We start from the raw sequence: 12,641 nt of genomic DNA on the forward strand, positions 1-12,641 counted from the left end.
AATTTCTTTATTGATATTTTGAACTTGACAATGTATACATTTGAAAAATCGAAAAAAAAAACCCAAAAAACTATATGAAAATACACTATTAACATCAGAAATATTACAATAAAAATTTTAAATCCCTTCTTAACCTATAACAGTAATGATATTATATTATACTCATCAATATTATAGAATATTATGAAATTTATACCTCTAAATAAATAATACACCCCCACCCACCCTGGATGTGCAAAGGAATCTAACATAAAGAAAAAGGAATCACTTTAATTATAATGTGACAAAATTAGTTAATGGACCCCAAATCCCCTTAAAGGATTTAACAAACCCTAAACGCTCTGCCATAATCTTTTCATATTTATATGTTGTACATACAGTTGCCCACCAAAAACTAAAATTAATCCTATCATGATTTTTCCAATTAGATGTGATCATTTGAACCCCTATTCCTGATAAGATCATGAAAAGGCGACTATTATTTCTATCCAAAGTGGGTTTATCATGCAGAATCGTTCCAAAAATTATTGCTTCATATGTCAAAGGAATAGAGGATTGAAGAATATTATTAATTTGCCCCCAAATCGACTTCCAAAAGCCAAGTATCAATGGACAAAAAAATAAAAGATGATCCAAAGTCCCAATATCAATATGACAATGCCAACATTTATTAGATTTAGAACTATCTACTTTATTCAACCGAACTGGAGTCCAAAAAATTCTATGTAATAAAAACAACCATGTTTGTCTCATAGATGCTGACATTGTACATCTTAATCTCCAAGTCCAGATTCGTGGCCAACGAGAAACAGAAATATGCTGTTTTAACTCGATACTCCAAATATCTCTAAGACTATTTTTTGGTTTTTTATTTAAAAATCCAGAAATCAATTTATACCACTGGGCAGCCTGATGTCCTATTAAATCTGTTTGATAGCAAAGGATTTGCAAGCTAAAATAAGTTTTCAAATTTTTCCATTCAGGGAACCCCATCTGAATAGCCTGTTTCAACTGCAAGCACCTATATTGTTGAGTGTTTGAAATACCAAATGAATGCTGCAGTTGTGAAAACTCAAGCAGATTACCATTAGAAATAAGATCATCTAATGTCCTAATATTTGCCTGCATCCAATTCTTCCAAGCAATTCCAGCACCGCCTATTTGAATCTTGGAGTTTAACCATAAGGACTGTAAAGTAGATTTCATTATTGGTACCTCTGTTAATTTATCAATAAATTTAATAGTTTTCCAAGTATCTAATAAAATTATATTGTCCTTAGCATATTTATGAAATCTGATACTTAATACATGTGGAAGTCTCATAGGGGACACCAAATTCCGTTCCAAATATAACCAATCTGGTTGATGATCAATAAGCTCAGGGAGGATCCAATACATACCTTGACACAATATATAGGCTTGATGGTACCTATAAAAGTTTGGAAAATTTACCCCACCCTCCACAATTGATTTTTGCAACGATACTAAAGCAATTCTTGTTTTTTTCCCCAAGTCAAACAAATTTTGTCAAAATATTATTTAATTTTTTGTAAAAGGACTCTTGAAAATAAACTGGTAACATACTCATTTGGTAACAAACTATAGGCAAAATCATCATCTTTACTGTTTGCACTCTCCCCCACCAAGAAATATGCAAAGGATTCCATTGCTCACACAATTCTGTAACTTTTAGTAATAAGGATTTTTCATTTACCTTCATTGTTTCTTCCAATGTACTTTTTATCCAAATTCCTAAATATTTTATTCCATCTTTCTTCCAACTAAACTGAAACGAATCAAATAAGCCTTTTATACAATGTACATTTAGTGGAAGAATTTCTGATTTATTCCAATTTATTTTATAACCTGAAAATTTTCCAAATTTATCAATCAAATCCAATAAATGTGGAATGGTTGACTCTGGATTTCTCAAATGAATCAAAATATCATCTGCATAAGCAAAAATTTTATATTCCCGACCTGCATAAGGAATACCTTCTATCTCCTTTGATTGTTGAATAGCTAAAAGTAGAGGTTCCAAAACAATATCAAATAACAAAGGAGATAATGGACAACCCTGTCTAACTCCCCTTTCTAAAAAGAACCTTTCTGAAAAAGTATTATTTATATATAATCTAGCAGATGGGGAGCTATACAGGAATTGAATCATTTGTATAAATCGAGAACCAATACCAAACCAATCCATTGTTTGATACATAAAAGTCCATTCTACCCGATCAAATGCTTTCTCTGCATCTAAAGAAACAGAGAAAGCCGGATCTTTCATATCCTTTGTTAAATGTAAAATATGAAAAGCTAATCTGGTGTTATTTGAAGAATGTCTTTGAGCAACAAAACCTGTTTGATGCATACCAATAATATAAGGGAGAGCCTTATTCAAACGTAAAGCCAATATTTTAGCTAACAATTTCCCATCAACATTAATCAAAGAAATAGGCCTATAGTTTGAAACCAACATGGGATCTCTGTTTGGCTTAGGCAAAACTATTGTTAAAGCTTCTGCCATAGTACCTGAAATACAACCTTTATTTAGTTGAAACTGATATAATTTGAAAAGATGGGGTAACAAAATAGTTTGAAAAGAGTTAAAAAATTCTACCGTATATCCATCACTTCCTGGAGCGGATCCAACTCTAAGGGACTTTAAAGCCCTCTGAATTTCTTTTTGTGTTATAGGTGCTTCGAGATTTTCTTTCATATGATCAGGAACTTTAGGCCCATTAATCAACTTTAAAAATTCAAAACCATATTTCTCTTTATTAAAATAATGCTCAGAAGAATACAAGCTTTCATAAAATTTCAAAAATTGTTGTAAAATATTTTTAATTTGAGAATGAATTATTCCATTATCATCTGAAATAGCCATTATATTAGCTTTCCTTTTTTTTGCTTTTAAATAGCTAGTAATCTTCCCGCCTTATTTGAGGTTCCATAATACAATGCCTTATAGGACACAAACTCCTTTCTAGCCAATTGTGATGATATCTCATTGTATCTAAATTTTACTTTTAGCAAATTCTGATAAATACTTTGTTCCCATTTTCCTTTAATTTAATTTCCAATTCTCTAATATTTTGTTCTAAAATTAAAAAATCTTTATTTAGTTGTTTTCTAACATATGCTGAGTACAAAATTATGTGTCCTCTCAAGGTAGCTTTAAAGGCATCCCATAAAATTTCCTGAGACATTTCTTCTGATTCATTAAACTGAAAAAATTCACTTATTTTTAACTTAAATTTTTCTATAAAATTGGAATCTGCTAGCAATGTATTATTAAACCTCCAAACAGGTCTATTATTTTCTTGTTCATCTATCTCAAAATCAATCCAAATACCCCCATGATCTGAAAGTATAATTGAATCTATATTCGCCTTCTTAACCTTCTGTACTAAATTATCTGAAACGAAAAAATAATCAATTCTAGAAAATGATTTGTGAACATGGGAATAAAATGAAAATTCCTGATCATTGAAATGAAAAATCCTCCAAATATCTTTTAAACCACAAGAATTTATCAAATTATCTAATCCTAAAGATTTTAAAATTTTACTAGGCTTTTTATCTAAAATAGGGTCCATTACTACATTAAAGTCCCCTGCCAAAATTAAATTGGAGGAAGATGATGGTAAAATTATTTGTTGAAGGTTTTTAAAAAACTCAGATTGATTCAAATTAGGTGCATAGATATTGAACAGTATCAAGGTATCTTTCCCTGAGCTCATTTTTACTTGGACCCATCTTCCGAAAGGATCCATAGATAACATAGTAAAAGTAGCCATACATTTTTTATGTATCAAGATAGCCACACCAGCTTTTTTGCCTACAGCAGGGGCAAAAAAACACTGTTTAACCCAACCCCCTTCCAGCTTACTTGATTCTAATGCAGATAAATGAGTTTCTTGCAGGAAATAAATATCTGCCCCCTGTCTTTTAAGAAAAGATAAGGCTTTCTTTTTCTTTATAGGGTGATTGAGTCCATTAACATTCAACGAATACATTTTAAAATACATTTATATTTATATTTATTTTAAGGAACCAAAGAAAATGACCTGAAAATATTTTAATTCTTATATATAAATTATCCCAATTACACATCCAATTACCCTCCCTTAAAACCCCTATATACCCTCCCACACCCATCCCCCATAACAAATATAAGTGAATGACAGCACACATAAAGACCAGGAAATCGAAAGAAATCCCCAACCAGCAAACTATCAATTCATACTATAATAAAATCTTAAAATAATGAATTAAATTAAAATCATTACTTAAAATTACCATAAAATGAAATCTTGAAAATAATAAATTATATTATTTAACTAATATCATTTTTCATTATAGACATTAAAACTTATTATATAAAATTTCCAACTTATCCAAACAAAGCAAAAATCACAAAAATTAATAAATACCAAATATAAAAAACTAAATGAATAAATAAATTAATGTTTATGCTTAATAGATACCCAATAAAATATTAAAATAATAAATATTGACATATGAAATGTTAAAATTAATATATTAAATTATATAATTTATATTATCTAAAATTAGAGACAGTAGAAATTATTATATAAAATTATCATCCTATTCAACCAAAACATGTAACAAATTTAGAAAAATTAATAAATATTAAAAATGAAGACTAAATGATTAAATAAAATAATTATTACTAGATATCCAGAATATAAATGAACATTAAAATAATAAAAATTCCAAATCTTCCCAACCTTTAAAATTCATATCCATTCATTCCCTCATTATAAATTTTATAATAAAATAAAAACCTAAAATCAGCAAAGAACATATAAGAATAAATATATATAAATACTAAATACTTGTCACACTAGAAGAAAATCATATCTAAAGATAAAAGTAATCCATTTCTCAACTTATAAAAGATTCAAATCATCTTTACTAAAAACTAATGTTACAGCTAGAGGATAAAAAAAATAAAATAAAAATAAAACTCATATTTCTATATTATTTATGTTATTATGGAAGTATCTAGAAAATTATAGATTCCACATGCAATTGTTTACCGCATTTGTACTGCAGAGTTTTGGGGGATTTTCTTTTCTTGTCTTTGTACAACTTAGGATGTCATGTATCAAATTTGAGACCATGTGCATAAGTGTGCACTTTTCCTGTGAACGTGCTAGTATTCCACAAATTTATGCACACTAGGGGTGTATAAATGCAGGTGCACCATTATAAATTTTGTTGATTTTTAAATGTATTTAACCATGTGACATTTTAATAGTATTTATAATGAGGGAAGGGTATTGGAAAATAGTCTCAGTTATTCTGGGTGGCAAAATAACAAAGAAAAATCCAACGAAGGCTGCAGTAGAGGAACAACAAATGAGAAACAAGAAAAACCTGCAGACAATATGTACAAGATGCAGGCTATGTTTATTATATCAAATATTAAATGTGGTCTGTGTTTTGGTAAATACACCTTCTTCAGGGGTCCATGGTTGATAAGGTTTTGAATCAAATAGCAATTTAAACTGATAATGAGCATAAGCCTATGCAGTCATAAAAAACGCGAGCTGATGGTTCCAGCACAAAATAGGTGGCAGCATCTTTTCAGAGAATGTTTGTGCCCTGTTCAGAGAGGTTGGAAAGCAAAAATTGCCCAAGTGTTACTTGTTCTAATCTTGCATTGTTTCTTTTGGAGAATAATTTTGGATTATGTATTTCACCATTCATTTATAGAAACCCTATTGTATTAAAGGAATGAATGCTCTACTCACCTTAATCTATAACACTTTGCTAATATTTATGCCTATTGCAAATAAGAACTTGCCACTTCTTCTCGACTTTTCTTTCAAAGGCCGTTTCCCACAGAAGAAAGCGTTGACGATGAAGATATTTACAAAGCCCTGCCAGATCTAATGGAGTAAGTATCAAATCTTTCCCAACAGTGGTAAAATGTTGCCTCTAGGGGTGCATATTTGGGGGTCCTTGTGCTAAGCTACTGTAAGAATTAACACAGGCTTACTGCAGATTAAAAATGGTTACCATGGGATGCGGCTGAGGCTTTCTGCAGTAATTGTAGCAATTTGTGGTGCACACTGTGCGCTAAATTTTTAAAAAAATTTTGTAGGAAGGGAGCATGTTTGGAAGTGGAGAGTGGGCGTGACATTGCTACATGCTGATTAGTACGGGGTTAGTGCAGTAATCCCTTATTGTCTTCAAGATGAGTGGCAGTAAGGGCTCATGTGGTAATATTGCTGATTGTATAAAGGGTGCCTAAAGATTGGCCCCCTTTTATGAAGCTATGTTAGGGTTTTTTATCGCGAGTCACTGAGATAAAAGCTCCGACGCTTATAGGAATTTTATGAGCATCAAAGCTTTTACCTTATTGTCTTCAAGATGAGTGGCAGTAAGGGCTCATGTGGTAATATTGCTGATTGTATAAAGGGTGCCTAAAGTTTGGCGTACCATTTCATTGCAATAATTGTACCCATCTTTCTTTCTGTTTGTACCATTTTTTCTCTCTGTTGTACCATTTTTTTCTCTACCACCTAATTTTATCTGATTGTAACATTGTACCATTTTCGCTGATTGTCCAGCACTTCTTCATTGTAAACCGCCTCGAACTACTATGGCTTTGGCGGTATATAAGAAATAAAATTATTATTATTATTATTATTATTTTACCGGAGTGGCCTGCAATAAAAAAAAAAAAAACATAACTCAGCTTCATAAAGGGGGCTTTAATTGGCAAAATACCCTTAATAGCCTCAATAATTAGGTGTGCCTAACGCCTAAGTAGGCATTTCTATGGGTGGAGCACGAGTTAGGTGCCAAAAAGCGTGAGGTAAATCCTCCAACGCTCATAGGAACTCTATGAGAGTCGGAGCATTTACCTCACCAGCCCTCAGTAGAAACCTCCACCGCAACGTTGTAAAAGCCAGTGAGCCCGCTAGAGACAGAAGAAAAGTACCTGCCTACAGTATATGTAAACTACTTTGATTGTACCCACATAAAGGCAGTGTATCAAATACATGACCCTTGACCCTTAATCTGTGAATTAATGCATATTAATTAATTAATTTTTTTAATGAATGTGTGAAACAAAAGATAACATATCTGAAAATTGGTAAACATTTCTGAAAATGAACTGAAATTTTTTTGTCAGTGTTCATCCCTAGTTTTCACATAGATCAGAAACAAGTCATTGCACTTATTCCATGTGGCAATTGTGGAAGAATCATGTTTGTGAGGGCTTTACTGAAAGCTAGCATCTCCCTCATGAAATGTAGATCTCTGTGAAGTTAGTTTCACAGTTGTGGGCATGAAAAGAATAGTTTCTAGTACCTATTTATATCAACTCTATTATCTGAGGGAGTCAAGAGAAAATCATTGATCAAACAGAGTGTGAATGGAGATAAGTGACCATGCTGATAGAATATGGCATAATAAGGCATGCAAGGTGATGTTTCTTTAATTCTTTTCCCTCTAATTTTTTCTTTTGTCTTGCAGTGAATCTGGTGTGGATGATGATGAAGAGTTATATGATTGTGTCTATGGGGAGGATGAAGGTGGTGAAGTATATGAAGACCTCATGAAAGTTGAAACTGCTTCTCAACTTGTACGACTTTTTTTTTTAAAATAACTAACATATTTTTAAAAAGGTCAATTTGTCATTAATTTTAATGACATAAAGTAAAGGCAATAATATAAATTCCTCTTTAGACAGCATGAGGGGCAAAATCAAAAAAAGCGTCTAAGTCCCCTTTTGGCCTAAGTCCCTAAACGTTCAACCCAGAAGCAGGGAAAGTGTCCATAACCAAAACAAACGTCCATGTTTTGATTATGGCCTTCCTCTGCCTAAACACCCAATCTCCACTACGTCTAAAAGTACCCCCACAGCACGTCTACACTTTTTAGTCATAATGAAACAAAAACACGCCTAGGCCACAAACGTCCAACAGAAGGGCTTTTAGGTGAAGGAGGAGCCAGTCCTTCGCCTAAAAGCTGGATTCTGTAACTGGTGTCTGTAACCTGTGTCTGCCGCGATGGTTAGGTTGTCGGGCCACTGAACTAATGGTGCCAGCAGCCATCAGCTCAGCGGCCCGTTTTTCGGCACTTAGACCTGGTTTTATTTTGTCTAAGTGAAAAAGGTCTAAGTGTCGACTAAACTGTATTGGTTATATTTGTTGTACGCCTAGGTGTAGGTCGGCCCACCTCCCACCCACTGCCCGCCCTTTCCCCTCCTCTAAACACACCTCTTTTCTCTCTGTGCGTTTAGAGGCAGGGGAAAGGCCTAAGCTGTCTAAAAACTAGCTTTGATTATGGGTACTTGGACGATCAGGCTTTTTTATCGTCCAAGTAGCCATTTAGGACACTTTTTAGATGTTGTTTTTTTTTTTATTATTACCCCCCATGAGTTTTATTCACATAAAATCATATCTATGGGGAAAAGCATGTACCTGTCTTATGTAGCTCATTAGCTAACTGCAGTGAGAACCTTTCAAACCACAAAGCATTTCAGGCAGCTAACTTGTTACCTGTTTATACTGATTAGATAGATGGTCCATCAATATAAACAATGCAGGGCATGAGATATCCTGCCCATTCTAATAGGCTTTAGCATTGCTGAATTTTCATGTGCATGCATGTAGTCCTAAATAACACAAAAAAAATAATCCAACAGGACTGCATTGGACGTCGAGAAACAGCGAACCAAAGAGAAATGCTGCAGAAGCGATGTACTTGATGCCAAGTCTTCATTGCAATCAATAAATGTTGTTTTAATGTAGTCCACCTTTGTGATAAAGGACCAAGGACCCGTCACTGTCCGTGTTTTGATTAGCATCTCTTCCTCACGGGTCTATCAGCTACCCACTGATACTCGGCACTCTAAGGCATTCACGTTTCAACACAGGTTTTGGTTGGTTTGCACGTTTTTTGTGAACCACATAAGGGACCTCTTGAACCCCTGAGGAAGATGTGCTAATCGAAACACAAACCGTGTTGGGTTCTTGGTCCTTTGGGCTAGATTCTCAAACCTACCTGATTGGGACTGACCCGTTCCCGATCTGGGCAGGTTCGATGGATTCTTCAAAGTTGAATATGTAGATGGTCTGCGCATGCGTCTAGACATATCTGAGCCATGAATTTTAAAAACATTTTTTTAAAAATAAAAAAAACCCTTTTTAGCCCAGCGAGCCCGTGGTTTTAACCCGCTTAAACCTGCGGGTTAAAATCACGGGCTCGAAGTGTGGGGAAGGGCAGGAGAGATTCGGGGTGGCAGGCAGGAGAAAACCAGGGATGAGCAGGGTGGCGATTCGGGGCGAGCAGGCAGGAAAGATCTGGACAGAGCAGGGCAACGATGCAGCGATTCAGGGTGAGCAGGCAGGAGAGATCTGGGCAGAGTGGGTTGGCAATTTGGGGTAGGGCAGGCAGTAGAGATCTGGGGAAGAGCATCAAGGTGGCAGGTAGGAGAGATTTGAGGCAGCAGAGAGCACGGCGTGCAGAGAGTAGGGCTTCTATGGAGCTGGAGAGTCGGAAAGATGTTTTCGACTGGTCCCCAAAAGTCGCTTCTTGAGTTGATCGGCCAGCCCAGTCAGTTTTAAAAATTTGGTTGGTGAATCGCGGCCCTGTCCACTTTGCATGCGTTTCTCCTCATCTGCGTGCACGGATTTGAAGTGGATTGCAGGAGAGGTTAGTGAATAGTGCAGGAAGGCAATCTGGTCGCAAAGGGGTTGGAAACCGATTGGTACACGATCGGTTTGCTTTGTGAATCTAGCCCTTTATCACAAAAGTGGACCACATTAAAACAACCATCCAACCACTGTAAATTACTTCCAGGAACTTTGCTTCATATTCTATTTGAATGTACCTATTTGCAAACTTTCTGGACTGATGTCTGGTTGGTTTTACAAACTATTTTCGGCATACAAACTCCTATCTCTACTAGTATAGTCCTACTCAAGTCACAGGCTCCTACTATTCAATTACCTGACTCTCAGCATGCTGAGAACGCTGTCCAGTGGCGTCATGAAGGGTACAGGATAGAGCCAGATCGGAAGGGTGTTCCTTAAAGGACGCTTTCGCCGCTCCTGCTGGCTTCTTAGTCTTTTTCTTGGCCACGGAGATGGACCGGCAGCTGCGCTGAAGTGCAGGTCCCAGGAGGTTCCGGACCCGGCTGGCTGTGCACCCCCCCTAGGGCGTGCACCTGGCCCCGGCCTTGGTATGCCGCTGCTCCTTAGTAAAACTATTATGAGTAACTGAGACTCAAAACAGTGTCTTTCAGAAATCACAGTTCAAATGGGTTTGGTTGGAATGTAGTTGGCATGGATCCTCAGGAACACTTAAATAGTTAGATAGTAACCCTTCCTTCAGCCTAATAAGTATTCCTAGTAGATGGCATGAAATCCAGGTCACCTTGCCAGAAGAAATACACATATAGCCCAGTTTCTCCTTCCTTCTCAGTATTTCAGAAAGGATGGAGAGGGGTCCACGATCCTTCAGGCATCCAACAGGGCAAATGCGTAAGTGACTTTTGACACCTGTGCTCTCATGAGTAATTATTTGACTTTCTTATACCAGCTAGAGAAGCATAGTTTGCTATCTGCAGACTTCTGGGATCTATAAAACTAAGCTTAGGCATGAAGGGCTCTTCCCTAGTTTGTACTAGTCAATGGCCTTGAAGGCAAGAAAAAAAAATCCTCCAAAGACGGATCCAGGGGTCTCAAAGTCCCTCCTTGAGTGCCGCAATCCAGTCGGGTTTTCAGGATTTCCCCAATGAATATGCATGAGATCTATGTGCATGCACTGCTTTCAATGCATATTCATTGGGGAAATCCTGAAAACCCGACTGGATTGCCAAGGAGGGACTTTGAGATCCCTGGATTAGACCAAACAAAGCAGGGTTTTTTATACAAAGGGGAATTTCCATCTGAATATGGTGGCCTTCCCCTGATCATAATATTGAAAAACTACCCTGCAATTAAGAGAATAGTCTGATTTACAGTGCTGCTCCTAAGGAAATGATATTGGTAAAAGGATAATGATAATCATGCAATATTTGATGCAGGATTGCACCTAAAAAGCAATCTAAAGAAAGTTTATGTGGTTTTCCAGAGATACACAGGGCTTCTCAGCTGTATTATTTTATTGCAGAAAGTGAATAACTTTTAGTTGTCAAATTGGATGAATATCTTTCTGCTGTTATTGAGAAAGACTTGGGGAACGCCACTGCTTGCCCTGGATCAGTAGCATGGAATATTGCTACTGTTTGGGGTTCCGGAATCTTTTGTTACTCTTTGGGGTTCCAGAATCTTGCTATTCTTTAGGATTCTACATGGAATGTTGCTACTCTTTGGGTTTTGGCCAGGTACTAGTGACCTGGATTGGCCACCTGGAGAATGGGCTACTGGGCTTGATGGACCTTTGGTATGACCCAGTAAGGCTATTTTTATGTTCTTATGGACATTTTGAGTTCTGAATGTGAGTGAAATGTATAATGAATGCCATTGAATGGTAGGTATCCATAGTTTTCAGAAATATTCATCTGTAACTGTGCTAACCTCTTTCTTTCTCTTTTAATAGTATATTTATGTACATATTGCTTCTTTATTCCAGAAATCAACAGAAAGTGATATACGAAGTTGTTGCCTTTTAGAAATTAAACAGACAGAAGAGAAATACACGGAAACATTGGAATCAATAGAAAAAGTATGATTAACAAAAAAGCATGCTGATCTGGAAACATGTAGAATATTTTGGATCATCAAGCATACTAAGTATTTTGTTTCTTTTTTTTTCCTTTCTGAATATCCTCTTTCAGTTTTTCATGGTACCTCTACAAAGATTCCTGTCTGCACTTGAGTCTGAGACCGTGTTCATAAACATTCCTGTAAGTAATGGTGTTTATTATATATCAAAAAAATTTGGGATAACTGAAGTATGAAGAAAGACATTGATCGCTATCGCCTTTGTCGTTATAGTCTGGACTAATCCAAAGGTAGCAATTGCAGGCCTGGGGAAAGTAATTTTCAGAGGCATAAACCTATGTCCCGTAATTCTATAAATGGAGTAAATGTATGTACTTTATATAATACCTCACAATTAATTGTTTGATTAGACCTAAACTGGTACTTATTGTTGACAATTGAAACATGGAAACAGAGAAAAATGAAGACATATAAAGATTATATGGCCCATCTCTTCATCTCCCTTAGAGATCCTATCTATTTGTCCCAAACCTGTTAGAATTTATAATAATAATAATAATAATAACTTTATTTTTGTATACCGCCATACCCCGAAGAGTTCTAGGCGGTTCACATTAGTTAGACAGAGATTACAAGTGGTTAGATATATCCTTCAACTCCGCCACCTCCAGAAGGCCATTCCATGAATTCCCCACCCTTTTCATGAATCAGTATTTTCTTTGGTTACTTCTGAGCATGTCCCCCATACCCCCCTCATTCTAGAGCTTCCTTCCAGTTGAAAGAGACTTCTCTCTTGTGCATTACACAAGTGGTTAGATATATCCTTCAACTCCGCCGCCTCCAGAAGGCCATTCCATGAATTCCCCACCCTTTTCATGAATCATGGAAACATGGAAACAGAGAAAAATGAAGACATATAAAGAT

At 35.8% G+C, this 12,641-nt stretch overlaps 1 protein-coding gene across 2 annotated transcripts in view; it reads left to right on the forward strand.

Annotated features, from left to right (window-relative positions):
• Positions 1-12,641, forward strand: part of VAV3 (vav guanine nucleotide exchange factor 3) — a 571,528-nt gene that overhangs the window by 159,924 nt on the left and 398,963 nt on the right. For both annotated transcript variants that reach the window (XM_033916404.1, XM_033916405.1), the window contains exons 4-7: positions 5,864-5,929; positions 7,519-7,627; positions 11,626-11,718; positions 11,831-11,899. In XM_033916404.1, the coding sequence (XP_033772295.1) occupies positions 5,864-5,929; positions 7,519-7,627; positions 11,626-11,718; positions 11,831-11,899 (337 nt within the window). The remainder of the gene's footprint in view (positions 1-5,863; positions 5,930-7,518; positions 7,628-11,625; positions 11,719-11,830; positions 11,900-12,641) is intronic.

Source organism: Geotrypetes seraphini, chromosome 12, assembly GCF_902459505.1.
Source record: "Geotrypetes seraphini chromosome 12, aGeoSer1.1, whole genome shotgun sequence".
Taxonomy (NCBI): Eukaryota; Metazoa; Chordata; class Amphibia; order Gymnophiona; family Dermophiidae; genus Geotrypetes; species Geotrypetes seraphini.